Source organism: Rhamphochromis sp. 'chilingali', assembly GCF_963969265.1.
Source record: "Rhamphochromis sp. 'chilingali' genome assembly, chromosome: 3".
In the NCBI taxonomy this organism is placed as follows: domain Eukaryota; kingdom Metazoa; phylum Chordata; class Actinopteri; order Cichliformes; family Cichlidae; genus Rhamphochromis; species Rhamphochromis sp. 'chilingali'.
The window spans coordinates 3,660,559-3,681,238 of NC_137931.1; the positions used below are offsets into that span (position 1 = coordinate 3,660,559).

Genomic DNA, 20,680 nt, shown 5'->3' on the forward strand with positions numbered 1-20,680 from the left:
GAGAGACACTGTGAGAGTGGACACATCCACACTGCTGCTGCATCTGTGCTCACCACGATGGCCTCCTTCAGAGAGATGGAGGACTCACTCTGTCTTCTGGATGATGTAAGTGTTCAGCTTTGAACAGCTGTCGTTCCAGCTGCTTTTAACTTTGTAGTTTCACATTTGTACAGACTTTATATTTTTTATAGACGTGTCATAAACCAGTCCTTAAATCATTTTCATTATCACAGATACAGTCTACACTCTGCATCATGAGCTGGTCAATATCGCAAAAGTTGTAATTCGTTTCATGTTTCATGTAAACTGCTCTGAGGTCACAGTGACACCAGCAGATGTAGTTACAGCCTCTCTGTCCCCACCATCCCGGCCCACGTAGACCGCAAAGGCCGGGTCCTCCGAAGGATGCAGCCGACGAATTGGGACACAGCTCATGTCTGACAGCAGTTTGAAGAGGAAATGGATTCTGTTCTGTTCTTCACTCATCACCTACCTGACAGCTGACACCTCACACCTGTTTCTCAGCTGCAGGTCAGACAGAAGGACACACAGAGGATGGAGGGAAGGAGGATGGATCTGCTAGTCTGAAAGTTGGTATGTCAGTTTCTGGTCAAGTTTTTGTTCAACAGGAAACATAAACAGAAGCAGGATTCATACCAGCCTCCACTTGAACAGCAGCCTGCTTAAACTGTCTGCGTGTCTCTAGCTGATCTCTGTCTCCTGCTGATGTCACAACGTCTCCGTTTTATTTGAACACTGGAGGTGAAGATGGCAGATTGTTGGCTAAAATGGATGTCTGTGGCATCCTGCATTTAATGTTCAGCATCTTTGTGAAAAACCCTTTAAAAGTTCTTTAACATGTCCAAAAATCCAAAACTGTTACAGATTACAAAGATGTTGTTTCTATGAGCTCAGGCTGTACTTGCTAGTTCACATTTCGGTAGTAATGTTGATGATGAGGATCATTATTTGTCATTGCTTTAGTTTTTATTCCACTGTTTCAAGGACATGCACTTAGTAGGGACAGCGGACTGGACAGGTCTTCAGTCTGTCTCGCTCTAAGACAGCTGGGTTAGGCTCCAGCGCCCCCGCGACCCTGAAAAGGATCAGCAGAAGTGGATGGATGGAGGGTCAGTTTGTCAACATTAGAAAAACAAACATACTACCTGCCTTAAATGTGAAATGGACGGGCTTTATGTTTGCTCGTTGTTTGCTAAAGAGACTTTTCTGCAGCATTTCTCTCCCGACTTCTTTGCAGCACCTTTCACTGTCACACATTTGATCTTTACAGCAGGGCTGTGCCATATCATATACCATACTATAGAATTTTGACATAGTAGCTATATAATGTTACTCCTACTTTATAGATCTCCATCACCCGATCCTCCGAAAACCTCTTGGAGTTGGCAGCACTCGACTGAGCCATTTTGTGCAGAAGAAGATTAAAATGATGCTTTAAACTCCAGATGTTATCTGAGCTCAGATCCTAAAGCCAGACCTCTGCATCTTCATTCTTGTGGAAAAGCAGAGCAGATGTTGTTTTCAGGAGGATGCTGCTATAATGGCTTTAGTTCCTTGCAGGTAATTATGACGACAGCGGAAGCAGCAGGAACAACAAACAGCCCAAACTAACAGACAAAATATTAATGAAAGTCCAACCCAATCTCCTCCATCCCCGTATCCTCCACTATTTGCATCTTCATCTGTGAAACCTGCAGAGCAGAAACAGTGTGTGGACAAAGTTAGCCGGTATGCAGACATGTTTGCTTTTGTTACAGGAGTTTGAAACACATCTGCAGCTCATTCAGAGGCTTTGGGGCCGTACACACTTCATTTTAAATCAGTACAGCCGATCTCACAGCTGCTGGATGTTTCTTTGAATCATAAGAACATTAAGACAAACAAGATGATCATGAAAATCATATTAATGATTGATTTGGCCTACGTTTGATGCTGAACTGCAGTAGCTCCTGACATTGTGCTTTTATTTCGTCTGGATTAGTTTGCAGCACTGCTGCACAGTTTACATTAAAGTGCACTTTTGCAGAGCAGACGACCCCCTGCACGACTGATGGGGTGAACCAAGGCCCTGCATCAGACAAAGAAGCATTATTTCAACTGTGAGTCATGCAAAGCAGCTCTAGTAGAGTCCTGTAAATGAACAGACTGGATCCCTGTAACGTACCACCTCAGTGACCAGTGGAAACATTCAAATGTTCAGGTAGTCATCCTAACTGACTTGGGGTTTCTGCCAGTGTGTTACAAGTGAAGCAGCTCGCCTGGTCTACACACTGGGACTCGTTTCTTTAAATCACCATTAATACAGTTTCAGCTGCTGACACATTCACTAGTGGGTAGTAATTAAAGCATGCTGCACCACTCATGAGTGCTATCATTCAGCACTCTCATTCATTTGTCTTAAAGCTGGTAATTAAACTCCCTGATGCCTCACTCTGTCTCACTCTTTTCTGTGTGTGAGAGAAAGAAGATGCAGCTGTGTTTCTAACAGCTGCTCTGGAGGAAGCCCTGCAACTCTAGAATCTCACCTGAGTCTGTGACTGTGAGCTTGATGGAGTGCCTGAACTCCTTGATGACTCTCTCACCACAGATGCTGTGGTTGGTTGGTTCACTCACTATGTATTAACAGACCTCTCTGCATTGAATCATATCTGTTATTAATCTCTGTCTCGCTTCCACAGCATGTCTTCATCCTGTCTTCCTTCTCTCACCCCAACCGGTCAGCAGATGGCCCCGCCCCTCCCTGAGCCTGGTTCTGCTGGAGGTTTACGTTGAAACCAAGCACACCATTGTTTTTCTTGTGACATTACCAATAAGTTTGATGTGTCACATGGCCCTCTTCCTATTGAAAAAACAAAAGTTGTATCCAAGATGGCCGACTTCTAAATGGCCACCATGGTCACCACCCATCTTGAGGAGTTTGCCCCTCACATATACTAATGTGCCACAAACAGGACTTTAATATCACCAACCATTCCCATGTTATTACGGTGTATCCATATAAATGGCCCACCCTGTACTTACATTATAACCAATCCGCTCCTTTATCCCCACTTAAAATATTTTTACTGAACTATTGTAATATTTGCTGCCATTGCTGCTGTCCTCTTGGCCAACTTACTCTTACAAAAGACATGTTTAATGTTAATGAGATTTTTTTTTAACTAAATAAATAAAGGTTATATAAAAGTCGCTGCCAAAAACTGATCGCGGCTTCTACCTTGTTACACGAATGTTGTTTGTGGCTCAAGATGACTTTATGTCATCCATGAGGGAAGCATTTGACATATGTTTCACATATTATAGCCCAACAAGTTACTTATAGCAGTTTAAATACGAGCAATCACTTTTTGGCAAATACCAGAAATCAGTTTTTGGCAGACAATCACTTTTTGGCACAACACCGGTGTCTAGCAGGTTTTATATTTTAGAAAGTTTAAAGCTCAGCTTAATAGAAGTAGTGTGGTCGTGAGTTTTGCATAAACAAATTTGTGCAAACCTCAATGAAGTGAAGCAACATTATGAAGAAGAGTGAGCCTAAATGACTCCCCAATGATGTGAGAGACTGATAGTCATACAGAAAACAATGACTTTGAGCTGTTGCTGCTAAACGTGCTTCTACAAGCAACTGAATCTTGGAGTGCACTTTGGTTTGTCTGCTCATAAATTGGTGGTTCATGATGATAAATGAACTTCTGAACTGGTTTAACATCAGTGCAGTGGCTGGTCCATTCCTTGATGTATATGTCAACGTTCAAAATGAGCCATTTAAATCAGCTGTGTTGGATCAAGGACACATCTAAACCCTGCAGGACAGCGGCCCCGAGGCCTGGAGTTCCCACCCTCAGTGCAGTGGAAATAGTCTCGTGCCAGTCTTGGTGCTGCCTTTGAGTCTATATTGCCGAACACTGTGTGCACACATTTTTTTCCTTCCTAAACAAACACACATTTGTAAAGGAAAATTTAAATTGAACTCACAGTTGGCGGTTAATCGTTATATAGTTTAGATGTACACCGAGAGACGCATTTAGTGGGACTTTTACACCGCCACAGATTTTCTTCTTCTTTTTTGTTACATTATTGACATATACTAGATATTTTAACCTAAGCAGCAACAATCATGTCTCTGGTACAGGCACTTTCCACCATGCAGGTTAAGCTAAAATGTGACTTGAAACAAATTCTGGGTTTCCGTTCCATAAAGGTTCATTTCATCTGGTAAGTTAGCCCCTGAGGTAACAGTCTATGTGAACATAACATACTCACTGACTCACACTCAACTTGATTGATAGTGATTTCCTGAATTAGGCAAAGCGCACAGAGGAAATTCATTTGCATATGTTTGTTTTCACAATCACTGAAATCCAAGTTAGGCATGTTTCCCTTTGTTGTTGTTGTTCTTGACACGAGTGCTTCAGTTATTTTCTCATCAGTATGTTAGGACAGAAAGGATTCTGTTGTGGATTTATGATCATCTCACGTGTGTCCATCTTTCAAACTCTTAGATTGTGTAGACATTAATGCAGCTGTCAGACTGTAGGCCAGTTTCTTTGCACTGTAAGCATTGATTGGATGCTACTGTAGCAATCAGTGCTTACACAAAACGTCCCTGCGTAAACCCTCAGACACACAACAAACAGATCAATAGTATCTGAAATTCAGAGTACGGATCTTTTTACACATTTCTCACAGAAAATCACCTAAATCGCTTTCGTGTGAGATGCACATCATGTTTGCCTCATAAAGACTTGCCCTGTATGTATTCATTTCTTTTGACTTTCACGTGGAATTGTCACCTAATATAACAGGTCCATCAGTAAATGGTGTCTATCTTCAGTTTCTGTCTCCTAGACTTTGTCCCTGTCAGGTTACAGCTGAATAGATAGTCATATCATGCAGAGACTGCATCGTACTATAATGCTCGTATGATCGCATTTGTCATAAGTGGACTGGTCTTGTTGAAACTTTGCATAAACCTTGCCCAGTAAACTGTGAGTGCTAACATTTCTATGGCATATGCAAATACTTTAGACAAATCCCACAGTTGTCTATATTTGTATATTTGACAGTTTAATGAAGCATTTAGAAATCAAAGGTCAGATTAAAATGCTGGATCACAATAGAATGTGATATCACACAATACAATATTTTTAATATCACACACAGCATGAAAGTTTGCTAGTGTATATTATAAAAATATTACAGTATGTTGGTATAACTTTATCCCCTCCTAGTTTTTAAGATACAAATTTTGGCCCACACTGATTTGTGATCATATTCCTCTGTCCACTAAATGAAGATGGAGGCTCTGCTCTTTATTTCTGTGTTTCTCTGGAGAATCCTGGTAACATGATGGCTTTCTGTCTCTAAACACACACGAGCTTAACTCCGAATGAACATGATCAGAGTTCATTGAACCAACTCTGATCAGTCTTTTCTAAGGGTTTCAAGCCTTTCTTGTTCGAGCCTCTCTTTGTTGTTGCTACAGTTATGTGTAATTATTAATAGTATTGCAGATGTTAGCCTCTGCCTGCAGTGTTGATGTGGGTAAAGGCTTTAACCATGGATTAGCGGCAGGTCCCAGCTTGTAAATTGTGGAGCATTAATGCCCACTCCAGCTCCTATAACCAAATATAAACAGTTGGGATGAGAGTTAGCTCAAGCCACTACAACAGCCAGCAAGAATGATCTGTTCATGCTAGCATTAACAGTGCCTATACACATAGCGACACACGGGGGAGGGGCCTAACTAATAACCAAGATGACTACAGGCTTGGAGGTGCTAAAAGTCAGATATACCAGGAGCAGTTTGGGCTTTAGACCAAATTTTGTGTAATTATAACAATATGTAATTTAGGACCTGGTTACATATGATGCTGCTGATTTTTTAAATCTAATTTTTACGTTGCATTAATTTCTTTTTGTCAGACAGGGAATCAAACAAGTTCTGTTTTCTCGAATGAATCCCACTGTTATTTGTTTGTCCTACCAACAGGGATGTTTACATGGTATTCATGACTGCTGCACCTGATGACTTTCACAGCTTGAGGACTGCAAACATTTCCCAACAAGACATGAGTGGTGGGGTGATCGTTGGTATTCCTGATCAGGTGAGGATCTGTTCCCATCAAACCACCAAAACCAGTTGTTCAGGATGTTTACAGGATGAAGAATCCCCAGTTATTCTTTGTGGTTGGAATGTGCCTACATATGGCTGTGTGGGATTCTGGCTTACTTTAGGGTCAGAGCAGTTGGTATGTGGAGCAAATACTGACACAGTCAGAGTGGGCAAACCAGCAATAGGCTTGTTGTCATACCTGGAAGTCTGAAAGCTCCCGATGCTGGATGGTCTTTCTAGTTTTTAATGACAGGTCGTCTAACAAAGCTTCCATGAGGTGCTATAATGGAGACTGTCCTTTTCAAGGAGTTTCTCATGTCTTATCCTACTTTTTTCTTTTTTTTAATTACCGGAGTGAGAATTTGAAATCCTCTATATTGACATGATTACATTTCTTCTATTAAATGAGAAGTACATTTTGAACACAGTATAGTGAACACAATATCCAAGAAGCTAAATCTGGTGAAATGGTTTCTTTAGCTGTCAGCTTGAAAGGCTGATTGGGGTATTTTTGTCACCTTGCATGCGGGTGGCATGGACACCCGACTTTTGTGTGCATTTATCAAAAAGCTTGGATGATTTTGAAGATCAGTGGCATTCAACTCATGATCAGCGTTCAAGTTTTCTTAAAATCTTGTAACATGATAACTAGAAAGAAGACAGCTAGGATTTTCAAACTGATCCATAGATGGATCTACTATGAAGCTGAGGGACAGCACTGCTTAAAAGATCCTTTTTAAATGACTCCAGCTGTCTGATTTAATGAGACCACGTGTGCTCAAGTTTCCTGCTCTGACTCGGCCTCAGAATGTCTAGAGGCAGAAATCAAGCACACTCAAAGGAAATAAGCGTATCAGTGGGCATGTGCTCAGCACGCAGAGTGGGAGTGACTAAAGGTGCCACTGCAGAGCATCGCAGTTGTTTCGTGTGATTAAGTTGTGTGTTTATGAACCTGTGAGTGTTAGTCCTTTTGGCAGGATGACTCGCATGAAGCTGTTATAATTGTTTGTGCATGTTAAAGTTATGCCTCAGTTCTTTGATACCATGTTGGTAGGATTATTTGGCACTAAGTTAATAGCAGTGGCTGTAATCTCCCGCAGTCATTACATCCAGCGGTATTACAAATAAAGGACTTTTCTATTGTTTAGTTTAACTGTGGCTAGCTTGCCATGTCCGTGCCTTATGATTGGCAATTTGTATGACGTGCTATTTAGGCAATATATGAGCTATAGTGACCCCTTGTGGATATTGTGAGATATTGCTGTGTTGAGTACATTATGTTTTCAATTGTTTTTCGAGTTATTTGTGACTCTACTAATGATAAAATTGCCTGTTTCTGTTTCCAGAAAACCATTGCTCATAGTCCCACATACTATACAATGATAAGTTCAAGTATGGCTGTACCTAATTTGGATTAAGCCTGGCAAGCACTTTGATGTAAACATTTCTTCTGTGGGACTTAAAGACAGTTAACCCAACTCCTGGACTGCTGCAGTCTTCCTGACAGAAAGCTTAGGCCAGGCTTGTATGCCCAGTATATATATTCTATAACGTGTGTAACTACTTCGTTTAGTTGTTTTGGTTTGGATTTAGTTTAGTTGTTTTTCTTTTCAGTGTATTTCAGTGTCAGTAATTTGTGTAGTGCTCACTCACATTTTCAACTGGAAAAGACCTGCAATAGAAACGTATTTAGGAGCAAACAAGTGAATGAAAAGTTTGACATCATTAAGCCCAAACAGCACCTAGTTTTCAACAAAAACACATAACATAAGAGCAGCAGTGACGATGCAGCTGACACAGATGAACCCATTTAAACTGGTCCCAGTGTTTTTAGCCTAACTTGAGTCTTGAACCATTGGGGCAAATGAGAAATTCCAGCAGTTCTTGAAAGCAGCAACTCTGTGCTTTTTTGTGATGTTAGGGACATTATGGTAACTCGAGGCAGAACACCATCCAAATCTTGGTAAATAACACATGAAAGAACAAAACAAACAATGGTAAAAAGAAGCCAAACGTGTGATAACATTGTTCCATCACGCTCACTCACTATTCTCTCAACCTTTGCCTTCACGGGGCTGCTGCAACAATGTACCTGGGATTACCGTAATGATGCAAATATTAATGAAAAGTGCAGAGTTGCTGCTCTCAGGAATCATTGGACTTCTTTTAATTGAGGAAATGGATCAGGAGTTACGGTAGTTACAGATGTTTAATACAACCCTAGAAAAGAGCTTTCTGTAGTGCTGTGCGATACGGAAAGATTTTTTATGTATCCGATACAAGTAAATACAGGGCTGATATGATCTCTACTTTTTAATGTGGATGATGCATCATCAAAATGCCAAATTGTTTACATTTTCATGACCTTTACGTTGTTTTTTAGGGGGCTTCATCCTAATGATTATTAATGAGTTAAAACCGAGGACAGAAATAATAAAAGGATTTAGTTTGTAGCCCATAGTTTAAAAACAGTAATCACACATTATCCCTTTCTTTAACAGCAACACAAAAGGATCATTATATTCCATTAAATCTGAGCCATATTATATTCAGTATATTTATTTTAATTTCAGTAAATGTTTTTATTTAAATGACATGTTTCAGTGAGATAAATGTGTTATTTCAAGGTCGTTGCATCATTTTTACTTTTCGAGTTGGCTAAAATAAGAATTAGCCAGTTGCACTTTAAAGTAATATAACCAACATATCGCCACAGTTATCTACCTGGATATTCTTCAGAGCATGCTTTCTTGCATGTGACAACAAGAGACCTCTCGGTTGTCTGGTGGAGCATTTAGCGCCTCGCTACATGTTTCCAAATCGGCCTTTCTTCTCAGTGAAAGCTGTCCTAGAGAAGTAAAGCAAGTTTGTAAGTTTCTCTCTCAATGTTTGTAACGCATTCCCACGTTAAGCTTAACAACCGATATATGGAGCGACTGCCGCGCCTCCTCTCCCCCTCCCTCTCCTGCTGCTACTTCAATCATGAAACTGATCAATGATCAGCTGATCGCAAGTTCCGTCTCTCTTGTTTGTTTCCCACTTTGCGCCAGAAAGAGGAAACCAGCAGATAAACCACAGCAGCACGTTTAAGCTTGATAAGCTGTTGTTAGAATTTATTTAATATTACTTTAATGCCTAATGCTATAAGTAGCTGACAGCTGGTAACTGTGCAGGGGCGGGTCTAGCACGGTTTTGCCAGGGGGCCAGCTGGGGCATTAACAGGGAAAAGGGGGGCACAAAGAAATACTTTTCTTTCTTATTCTCGTTTAAAATGTCTCGCTTTTAATAAATAATTATCTGAATCTTACAACCAAAGTTTTTATCTAACGTAAAATGTATAGAAATCTAATATTGTATATAGTAACTATTAAGTCTAATATATACCCTAGTAAGTTATAGTACTTTTTCCTTTGGGAAGATACCATCTGTGCAGTCTGCAGTTCTGTTGAAGAAAGATGTTGAATCTATTTAACTGTTGTTGAAAAATAATTGATTTCTGTGCATTTTTTTTAAATACATGCATTAAATTAAAGTCGATTATGTCGATTAAGCATGACGAGGCAGAGGGTGGGCGATGGTTCCCTTTAGTTTTTTTTTTTGCTGGGAGTTTGCAACCCTATTAGTTAGGTTGTTTAATATTTCTGCTAAGTACTCTTTAAAATACCAGAATAGGGAGTGATAGGTTTTGTATTGTTGATTGTCATTTATGCTTAGAAATATTTACTTATATATGCTTAGAAGTATATAATCATTTGTAGATTGAAAGAATGTCTCATTCTAGGAGGTCTGTAACAACTCTGTGTAGCATGAAGAGGGGGTGAGTTCACTCCCCTACAGAGGAGAGGTCGTATCTTCTTTTGCTGATTTATGGTATAGCAAACACACGTATATCTGTTTAAGTATAAGAGCCTTTTGTTAGATGGACCCAGACTTCTGGCACCAGCTTTGGGGAGTCTTCACAGGGTCACATCTTGACCTCACACAAGTCACACACACACACACACACAGGCAAGGTACTCTTTGTGTGTATGTAGACGTCATATGTTAATGAACCTATGCATATTCATGTAACCTCAATAAAAGAACAGTGGTACGGGTGGACGGACGAGAGTGACTGGGGTCAAGCGAAGGAATGGCGCTTTGTCCGGTCATTTCTCCCGTGCACGAGAAACATGAAGTCTTTGCCTACTTGTGTCTTGCTTTGCAGTGTAATTATATTGTCTTCAACGTTCCAGCGGATGGGTTCAAGCTACAAACCTATCAACAGAGATGCACATCACCTAATATGCTTAATTGGTAGTAGGCTTTTGAGCCTATACAGCTTGGAAGACAGCATGCATGAAGAGGATGATGTGGACAAAATACTCATTTGCCTAATAATTCTGCACTCCCTGTATGTGTGTGCGTGTCCAGGGTTCAGCTGAGACAGTGTCCTTCGCCCTGCCAGGCTAAGTAAACAGTCTTCCAGCCAACCCAGGTGGCCTTGCATGGAATAGGAAGGAACAGACTCAACACAGTCGTTATCAGGGTGTTTTTGTTCGGCTCCAGCCTTGAGCCCACAGCTGGCGCCGAGAGGGTCTCCGCATAAGTGATGGTGCTTTTTACTTTAGTGCGAACAGCTCATATGAATTTCAAAGCAGTTCTACAGTCCAACACTGGTCTCTCAATCTCCCGTTGGAGAGCTGCGAGCTTCGCCATACTTGCGTTCTGTGATGTTGTCATTCTTGTGCTCAAGGAGCCGATTCTGAGAACTCACGGCAGTGTGCCTCCCGGAGATGTCATCCAATTTGCGCCCAGAGATGTTATTCTGAGCGAGCCCTTCCGAGATGTATCCAGTCTGCAGTCAGAGATCTTATTCTGAGTATCCACAGCAGCCGTAGCCTCTCCAAGATCTTATCCGTGCTGACTCAATGAGCCCATTTTGAGAAACTCACGCCTCTCCCATCGTTCCAATCCCAGTGGGCAGCCTTGTGGGGGTTTGAACAGCCGGTTCCGCTTTCTCAAGCCAGCTCCGATCAGCCAGAACCCTGTTACCATGGTTCCGAATAGGTAGATATCTTCAGCACGCAGACTCACCCGAGCCCAAACTTCTCGTTGAGAAATTGCATTTAGGGACCAGTTTTCAACAGGACAATGACCCCAAACACACCTCCAGGCTGTGTACTAGAAGAAGTATACTAGATGGCGGCGCGCACAGACGCAGCGGCTCTATGCTCTCCACTTGAGTGCCTTTCTTTTTTGTTTCTCCACTTTTTCTTCTTCTTTTGTTTTCCTTATTGTGAAGCCAAATTTTCCTACAACCATCTGGAATTATGCAAGATCGGATATAACAGCCAGATCCCCATTACCAGTGATTATCAGAGGGTGCACAACATCCCCCCAGAGATAGCGAGAACATCGGGTGCTCCGTGGATTGTTATCGGCTCTGCCAAGAAACGCAGGCGGCGGAAGGAACGCAAACAAAAGCGGGGATGCCTGTCGGGCCTGCTGGCCAGGCTAAAGAAGCAGCCTTTCAAACCACCGCTCCCGAGCATCTTTCTGACCAGCGCACGGTCGGTCGTCAACAAAATAGATGAACTGAACCTACTTCTCGCCGCACAGCCAATCGTCCGTGACTGCTGTGTCCTGGTCGTCACGGAGACATGGCTCACTCCGCGAGGCTCCTGCCTACGACAGCCGTAACGCTCCGACAATCCATCAAGCGGTGGTAGCTTAGCAAAGTCGTACTGAAACATCTGACAGATTTTCGAGCGCCGTGCACATAAAATCGTTTCGAGGTCAGTAAACACAACCAGAGTTCATACATAAGGCACACGGGGTTATAAGGGGCTCTGTCGACTTTCAGAAAAATCAAAGGATTGATTTTAAGTGCGCCGTATTTTCCAAACAACACGGTAATAACGACGGCCCACTAGCATGCTCTACCAAAAATAGTGCTTTGTTGTGTATCTGACGGACAAAAGCTAAACCAGTTCCACACCACTGAAGCTGCAGCATTTTTACAAACCAGTTCTGGTTCATCCGTTTCATTTAGCGATCCACTTTCGCTCTTCTCATTCTGCGTCATCATCCAATTCCACCTGTGATCTTGTGTCACCATTGCTCTCTGAGCTTTGTGTTGCTTCTTCTGTCACCTGACAAATAGGACATACATGACAATAAGAATAAAATGTGGAGCTGCTTCAGTGTGTCTGTCACTTTGTGCAGATCTTGACTGATCAGTAATGTTTGTAGGCTGAGTGCATTTTTAAAACAAGTTGTGCAAACTGCACTACAAGGTGGAATATTTGCAAAATCATAACTATGACCTATGAATACGTCAGTGCCATTAAGATGAAATTCTTGTGTCACCAACATTTTAACGTTAGGCATATAATTCTAACAGCCTCTGTAAACTAATATTCTGGCTGCTCGAGGCTGCTGTTTTCTCTGACAGCTTCACTTAGATTAGAATTAGAAACGCTGCTCTGAGACTGAGAGAACTAACAGTGCTGCATGTTGTGCTGTTAGTTTCCAAAACACGTTATTCATGGTTACATACAGTTTTAGACTGATGTGGGCCAAAGCCTAGCATAGCCTGCAACGTTATTGTGATGGACACATTTTATGTGTCAGACCCAGGACCCTGAGCAGTTATGGACTAATATTATAATGTATGTATTTTGTATTGCTGTCCCTCGTTCTCCCTGCTTGTAGACGTGTGTGTGTGCGTGTGCGTGTGTGTGTGTGTGTGTGACCCTGGCAGGTGATTGGCCACACCTGCAGCTGATCAGGCCTGTCGGAGGAGCTATTTGAGAGTGTGGTGGAGCTCTCTCCGACGCTGGATCATTGCGTGGCTTCACGTCAGTCTCTCGACCAGTTCCTAGTTTGAGTCTGCTGCATTATTGTGTGTCTGACGGCTTCCTCTCTCTTATGTCCCCAGGAGTTACGGGGAGACGAGAGGACAGCGAGCACGGGGTGCTCATCACGGAGAAGCGGAGACAGGAGCACTAGCACTGGGAAGAGGACACGTCACGGGAGTCGGGAGAGCACGGGATTTATTGTCATGTCTGTCCATCGCTGTAAATAAACGCACTGCTTGTACATAGAGCACCGCGCCTGTGTCCTCCTTCCCTACACCCCCACGGTCTGCCAGCCAGACCGTGACATTATGAGTGAACTTGGCTTTAAGTGACTTACAGGTTTCTCTGAAAAATACTTTCTTATATCCAGGTTCTTCCTCTTTGCTGCCGTCCTCCTCTCCTCCTGGGAGCGCAGGCTTGCCGCTGCTAAAACTCAACAGAGCTCCCTGAAAGGTTCAGCCAATCACATTGGCCATATTTGTCACATGAGGTAGGACTCCAGTACAGGACGTAATTTAACTCTTTCGGCACCGCTGGGTGAATGAGACGTTGACAGATTTTTTTTTCTTCTTTCTATCAGGTTTGCTTTTCTTTACTCGAAGAGATCAAATTATTGGTGAGGACAATTCAATAATCGCTGGATATTGGTGGGGACATGTCCCCTCCGTCCATGCCAAATCGACGCCCTTGCCTGAATCGATTCAATCCATGATTCGATTCGATTCGATTTGGGGAAATTTTGCCTCAGACAGTCAGCAATATTATAATTTAGATCATACCCCCCCCCCACACACACACACACACAGCCTTATGGGTACAGTAGTCTCCTGCTACACCTCCTTTTAGCTAAAGACATACTTCATAATGACTCACTCAGCTCACAAGAACAGGAATGCAGAGCATTATCAAACGTTAAAATGATACACATCTCTCACTTGTTCACTTACATTTAAACGAAACACATAATTGTAAACATCTCTAACAGCCTAAGCCAGCTTTGAATAGGGCCTGAATGGATAACTTCAGAGAATTACACATCCAATCTTACACGAGGGCTCACCGCTCGACCAGATCTGGTAACAGTCCCTGTTGGTGTGAGGTGGCTCCTATTTCTCCTTAGAAAACCTGTCTGTCTCTACCACATAAGATCTGGGAGCACTGGCAGGTCCAACTACTGCTCCAGTGGTTCCTTCAGTAGTAATCCACACCTTCTGTCCTGACTCTATGTCTGCGGTTGTAGTGTTTTGCCTGCTCACGCCTCCCCTCCTCATCCTTCTCGCGAAAAGCCTGTAGGTCGGGCCACTTTGGCACCAGCTTCGCAGCAGCTTGTGGCAGAGAGGTACGCAGGTGTCTCCCCATGAGCAACTGTGCCGGTGAGAGCCCATGTTCCAGTGGGGTGGCCCTGCACGCTAGCAGTGCTCTGCTGTAGTCACAGTCCTCTCAAGTCTTTAATGGTACGATCAGCGCGTTCTGCCTCCCCGTTGGCTTGGGGGTACCTGGGGCTGCTCGTTTCATGTGTGAACTGGTACTCTTTAGCAAAGTGCTTGAACTGTTCTGATGAAACTTGCGGCCTGTTGTCCGATACCACAGTTTCGGCAACTGCATGTCTTGCAAAGGCCTCTTTTATAGCATTAATAGTGACCTCTGCTGTTGTGTCTCTCAGTTCAGCAAGTACCAACGACCAGATTTGGTGTGTGGTAGTAACAGGCAAATGAACTTTTGTTTTTTAATGATTTGAATATATATGAATGCTTGTGCATAAATACACAAACAATACACATATGCTTTCATGCTTTCAATTGTGTCATTTACGTGATCTAGGTCAGCGGTCTCCAACCTTTTTTGCACCACCGACCGGTTTATGCCCGACAATATTTTCACGGACCGGCCTTTAAGGTGTCGCGGATAAATACAACAAAATAAAACTAGTACCGGTACCGAAAAAGAAGATTTATTCATAACACACGTGAAAAGACCCAGGAAAACCGAGTTAATGATAAAAACGATAACAAAATAACGCTGAAAAGCAATAAAAACCCTGAAAACCAGACATTTCACACCTGAGCCTCAACTCTCGCGGCCCGGTACCAAACGACTCACGGACCGGTACCAGTCCGAGGCCCGGGGGTTGGGGACCGCTGTTCTAGGTAGCTCTGTTTTGGAAGTTCAGTTCAAGCTAGAAATGTGCTTTGGAGTTTGTACGTGTTTTGTCTCTAGGGGCCACCACATATACAGTGGGGCAAAAAAGTATTTAGTCAGCCACCGATTGTGCAAGTTCCCCCACTTAAAATGATGACAGAGGTCAGTAATTTGCACCAGAGGTACACTTCAACTGTGAGAGACAGAATGTGAAAAAAAATCCATGAATTCACATGGTAGGATTTGTAAATAATTTATTCGTAAATTAGGGTGGAAAATAAGTATTTGGTCACCTCAAACATGGAAAATCTCTGGCTCTCACAGACCTGTAACGTCTTCTGTAAGACGCTTTTCTGTCCCCCACTCGTTACCTGTATGAATGGCACCTGTTTGAACTCATCATCTGTATAAAAGACACCTGTCCACAGCCTCAAACAGTTAGACTCCAAACTCCGCCATGGCCAAGACCAAAGAGCTTTCGAAGGACACCAGGAAAAGTATTGTAGACCTGCACCAGACTGGGAAGAGTGAATCTACAATAGGCAAGCAGCTTGGTGTGGAAAAAATCAACTGTGGGAGCAATCATCAGAAAATGGAAGACATACAAGACCACTGATAATCTCCCACGATCTGGGGCTCCACGCAAGATCTCATCCCGTGGGGTCAAAATGATCATGAGAACGGTGAGCAAAGATCCCAGAACCACACGGGGGGACCTGGTGAATGACCTGCAGAGAGCTGGGACCAAAGTAACAAAGGTCACCATCAGTAACACACTACAACGGCAGGGAATCAAATCCCGCAGTGCCAGACGTGTTCCGCTGCTGAAGCCAGTGCATGTCCAGGCCCGTCTGAAGTTTGCCAGAGAGCACATGGATGGTACAGCAGAGGATTGGGAGAATGTCATGTGGTCAGATGAAACCAAAGTAGAACTTTTTGGTATAAACTCAACTCGTCGTGTTTGGAGGACGAAGAATACTGAGTCTCATCCCAAGAACACCATACCTACTGTGAAGCATGGGGGTGGAAACATCATGCTATGGGGCTGTTATTCTGCCAAGGGGACAGGACGACTGATCCGTTTTAAGGACAGAATGAATGGGGCCATGTATCGTGAGATTTTGAGCCAAAACCTCCTTCCATCAGTGAGAACTTTGAAGATGAAACGAGGCTGGGTCTTCCAACATGACAATGATCCAAAACACACCGCCCGGGCAACAAAGGAGTGGCTCCGTAAGAAGCATTTGAAAGTCCTGGAGTGGCCTAGCCAGTCTCCAGACCTCAACCCCATAGAAAATCTGTGGCGGGAGTTGAAAGTCTGTGTTGCTCGGCGACAGCCCCAAAACATCACTGCTCTCGAGAAGATCTGCATGGAGGAATGGGCCAAAATACCAGCTACTGTGTGTGCAAACCTGGTAAAGACCTATAGTAAACGTTTGACCTCTGTTATTGCCAACAAAGGTTATGTTACAAAGTATTGAGTTGTATTTTTGTTATTGACCAAATACTTATTTTCCACCCTGATTTACGAATAAATTCTTTACAAATCCTACCATGTGAATTCATGGATTTTTTTTTTTCACATTCTGTCTCTCACAGTTGAAGTGTGCAAATTACTGACCTCTGTCATCATTTTAGGTGGGGGAACTTGCACAATCGGTGGCTGACTAAATACTTTTTTGCCCCACTGTATTTCTATTTACATTCAGGTGACAGCAATCCATGGATGGTTTCGACATGCAAGAGGATATTTTCCCCGGTGCCCAGCGGGAGAAGACACTGCTTGCGATGTCGATGAGGTCCTGTGGCCAGACCCCAACAGACGGCGGGATCCATGAGCCCACGTATGCACAATTGTCATGATTTTTTGTGTGTACAGTATAGTGTTTTTTTCTATTACTGTATTATGTTTGTGTTTTGCTTTATCTGAATTCATGGTGCTGCAGTGGACAATATTGAGTAGGCCTATTTGCTTTTTTTGGTTGTTTGTGTCTCCTGAAAATGTGCCTTCAGAATAAACAATGACAATGAAAGACTGCAGTGTTTTATATGAAGTAGACTAGTGTGTCCCCCTGATCTGATCTGCATGTGATGCAAGTATGTGTCATTTTGTCAACAGAGTTACATCTTGACAGAGGAATGTTAGGTTTTGACAGCAGAGTTTCAGTTTGGCACAGATGTGAATGGTATATTTTGATGTGTCATGTTTACTTGTGTTTAGAGTTTTGGCACAATGAGCGACGTTTTGCAAAATGTGTTCAAGCAACGGGCAAAAACTGTAACATGTTTTTCACCACAGATTTCAGCAATTATAAAAATTCAACTCAAGCTATTCAGCTATTAGCATTCACACTGCATTTTCTACAGGAAGTACATTTTATATACCAGTTTCAGTTCAAAGTGCATTAAAAATAATAAATAATTATTAAAAATAATACCATCAATATGTTACTGCACTACACTTACTGGACTTGTGGAAGTATTTTGAGAACCATAAGAGATTCTTACAAATGTTTGAAAGAAAAAAAATCTTTAACATAGCTGGAGACTCGTGTAGAAATATGAATGAGTTTATAAAGTTTCTGTCATGGTGTGCTGTGACAGGCAGGTAGTAGGACCCAAACACAGGACTCTTACGTGGAATGAAACTTGAATCGGCAGCTTTTATTGCTGGAAACTCAGGTGGACTCAAGAAACTACAAACTAAGAAACAAGAACTAGGAAAACAAATCAGGAACTATGAACAAGAATCAAGTAAAGAACACGGAGGAGAAAAAACACCCAGCCCACTGAAAACTAAAGAAACCCCCAAAAACATGAAGAACAATCATTAAGGAACATATTTACATATTTAGAGTTACTGCAACAACAACACTGGGTCACAGCTTCAGTGTCAGTCGGTGACTTTTGGTCTGCAACAGCAGCAGAACAGACTTCTCAGTCTTTTGAAGAAGCCCTTTTTCTTCTTCTTGATCTGACGGTCTTCGGACTTCATGCTGGCTTCAGGTTCTGGAAAAGGTTCCTCAAAGGGAACATCAGGAACCGGCCCAATTTCAGAACAAGATCTGTTGATCATATGATCTTCACCTTCAACACAGGATTTGGACTCGCCATAGGGTTCCTCACAGGGAGCGTCGGGCTCTGCAACACTTTCTGACAGAGCTCCTTCGATCGTAAGGTCTCGAGTACTCAGACTGGATGCCCTTTCAGAAAGAAGTTCCTCACAGGGAACGTCGGGCTCTGCAACACTTTCTGACAGAGCTCCTTCGATCGTAAGGTCTCGAGTACTCAGACTGGATGCCCTTTCAGAAAGAAGTTCCTCACAGGGAACGTCGGGCTCTGCAACACTTTCTGACAGAGCTCCTTCGGCTGGTGGAACATTTGCCACTGAAAGGCCGTCAGAGGAGCGCTCACCATTTGTGCTCTTCACATCAGGACTTGAAGGGGGCTCAAAGATTTCACATATCCGGATCCTTGCTACATCAGCAATGGTCTTCAGCAACAGGGGTGCAAAGTTTGCAACTTGGATAGACAGAATTTCTTCAGGAAATTTCTGTCTAATCTCCGTCAGGATGCTGTCGACCAGATCGTCTCGGATAGAGCGGGTGAAGATGGCCTGTGTTTCCATCGCCGTGAGGCTCTTGGAGACACGATCTAAAGTGGCCTTGGTGACACTGGTGGAGAGGATACTTAGACTCTGGGAGGCCATGTTTAGGAGGGGACGAGGAGGAAGCTCCCAGAAGCCCTGGAGAACGCGGGGAACTACCTCGACCACTACCTCCTGCGCGGTGAGCAGTTTGCTGTTAGGCTGTTCCTGCTGCTTCTTTTTCAGGATTTCAACGTAATCCTTCACCGCGCTGAGGAGTTTAGGTGCTCTGTAGAAAAACATGATAAGAGTTATCTGTTAAACATATTCAAAGCATCATTTAAATATTGAAACACTGTAGCTGGACTGTTAACCCTGTAACCACCTTTGTATCATACATGAGTTTCTGAGACCTCGATCTCATCAACATGATCAATACTTGCTATAATTTCTAAATGTTGTGGACAAAACTCTTTTTTTAGTCTAAAGTTAACATTGTCGTTAACAAAAAGTTGCCAAAAACACCCAGTGTATCAAATGTGATACAAAAAATAAATACACAATAAAAGTAAATCATACACAACATGACATAGCAAAGAACTCATGTGTGGCTTTTGTTTAAAGGGTTGATAAACATCTCAGTTCCAAAGAATCTGAATTTTCTGGCTGTTTTTTGATGGGTTGGGTCTTACAGGGTTAATAACTGTATGTTACATGTGACTCACTGAAATTTAGGAGGTACGGCCTCTGGGAACTGAAGAAGCAACCTGGCTTCAAATTCAACGTCCCTCATTTTATTGCTGACGTTCACCGCCCACACCTGAAACAGAAAACACATTTACAGTGCGCTTATGTGTAAAGGTTATGTGCACGTAATGAAAAAAAAGTTTTGTGGGTTTTCTCGTCTTACCAGCCTTAGAAGAGGTTTGGCTTCCTCTTCGTCAAAATCCTCTAACTCGAACTCCCACAGCCTTCAAAAGAAAGCAAAGCAGAGGTTTTCTCTCAGCACTTACACGTCATCACAAACAGACTTTCAGGCGTGACAGTAACTCACTGCTCTCTGAGCGTCTCCCTGCTCTTCTCCACCAAAAGATCTCTCAGATCTTCAGCAGTGAGGTTCGGTGGAATTAGATCTTCCTGCTGAAGTCTGAGAAACTCCGTCATTATCGCAACCTAAAAGTAAAGGAGACATTTAATCACCACCACTCTCAGGTCCTCAGAAATGACCTGATATTTTCTGTCAGCTTTGGTTTGCATGAATCTGGGTCTAACCTGAGCCTTGTAGCCCGGAAGATACCAGCAGATCTTTACAGCTGTTTCATAAATCGGTGTGTTGAACAACACCTGTCAAAGAAATAGCAATTTAGTCATTGTTACTTAAAATGATTCTCAGTTTGTCAACTTTTAAAACGACATCAAATTCTTCAAATTACTGAAATGCAGTAAAAGCAAAAGCGTCACATACCCTGATAGGCTTATAGATTCCTTGACTCTTTTCCATTTAAACGTGTTCAAATCAAAGTCAGGAAGAAAAACGTCAACTGCTCTCCAACGATGGCGTACGGGGGATCTGGACCTGAAAATGCTCTCAGCTCGGTGGTCTCGCACAGATGAGCTCTTTTGACAGTCTGATGTTTATTTATGAATGCAGAATTTCTTGAGCAGTCACCATGGAAACTTGATGCAGCTTCATGTTGTTAAATTAAAAGTAAACACTGTGTATTTTGCACTACACTCCACTAAACTTATCATATAAGTAAATAAAGTGTGGGTTAGGTCCCTCCTGTGGAAAGAGCCACACAAACCGATGGATCAGAAAAGACAAAGTCAGCTACAGCATGCCTTTTCATATTATGTGCCTGCTTATCTCCATTTCTTTACAGTAGATGGGAACTTTTGCAGTAAAGCAATGGCTTACAAACAGTGGACTGTGGACTAATGCAGACATCTGAAGCCTGACAGCAGCTGGTATATACA

General features: G+C 42.7%; 3 protein-coding genes and 1 long non-coding RNA gene across 4 annotated transcripts in view; 1 reads left to right on the top strand and 3 right to left on the bottom strand.

Moving 5' to 3' along the window:
* The window catches only part of LOC308394299 (uncharacterized protein), a 1,060,216-nt gene that overhangs the window by 286,915 nt on the left and 752,621 nt on the right, over positions 1 to 20,680 (bottom strand). The gene's annotated exons all lie outside the window — the stretch shown is intronic.
* Positions 118 to 13,428, top strand: LOC308394461 (uncharacterized protein; the record flags this gene model as incomplete). Its single annotated transcript, XM_080878819.1, has 4 exons — positions 118 to 1,581; positions 6,014 to 6,128; positions 13,059 to 13,197; positions 13,349 to 13,428. Exons 1-4 carry the CDS (start codon positions 1,562 to 1,564, stop codon positions 13,426 to 13,428), a joined length of 354 nt encoding a protein of 117 aa, XP_080734945.1. The 5' UTR covers positions 118 to 1,561.
* On the bottom strand, positions 18,011 to 19,723 carry LOC308394462 (uncharacterized protein; the record flags this gene model as incomplete). Its single annotated transcript, XM_080878820.1, has 4 exons — positions 18,011 to 18,992; positions 19,429 to 19,523; positions 19,614 to 19,674; positions 19,719 to 19,723. The coding sequence occupies 4 exons, from the start codon at positions 19,721 to 19,723 to the stop codon at positions 18,011 to 18,013; spliced, it is 1,143 nt and encodes a 380-aa protein (XP_080734946.1).
* Positions 19,757 to 20,596, bottom strand: LOC308394331. Its single transcript, XR_013971200.1, has 3 exons — positions 20,169 to 20,596; positions 19,976 to 20,047; positions 19,757 to 19,876 (listed from the first exon to the last, which is right to left on the bottom strand). It is a non-coding gene; the product is annotated as an uncharacterized lncRNA (long non-coding RNA).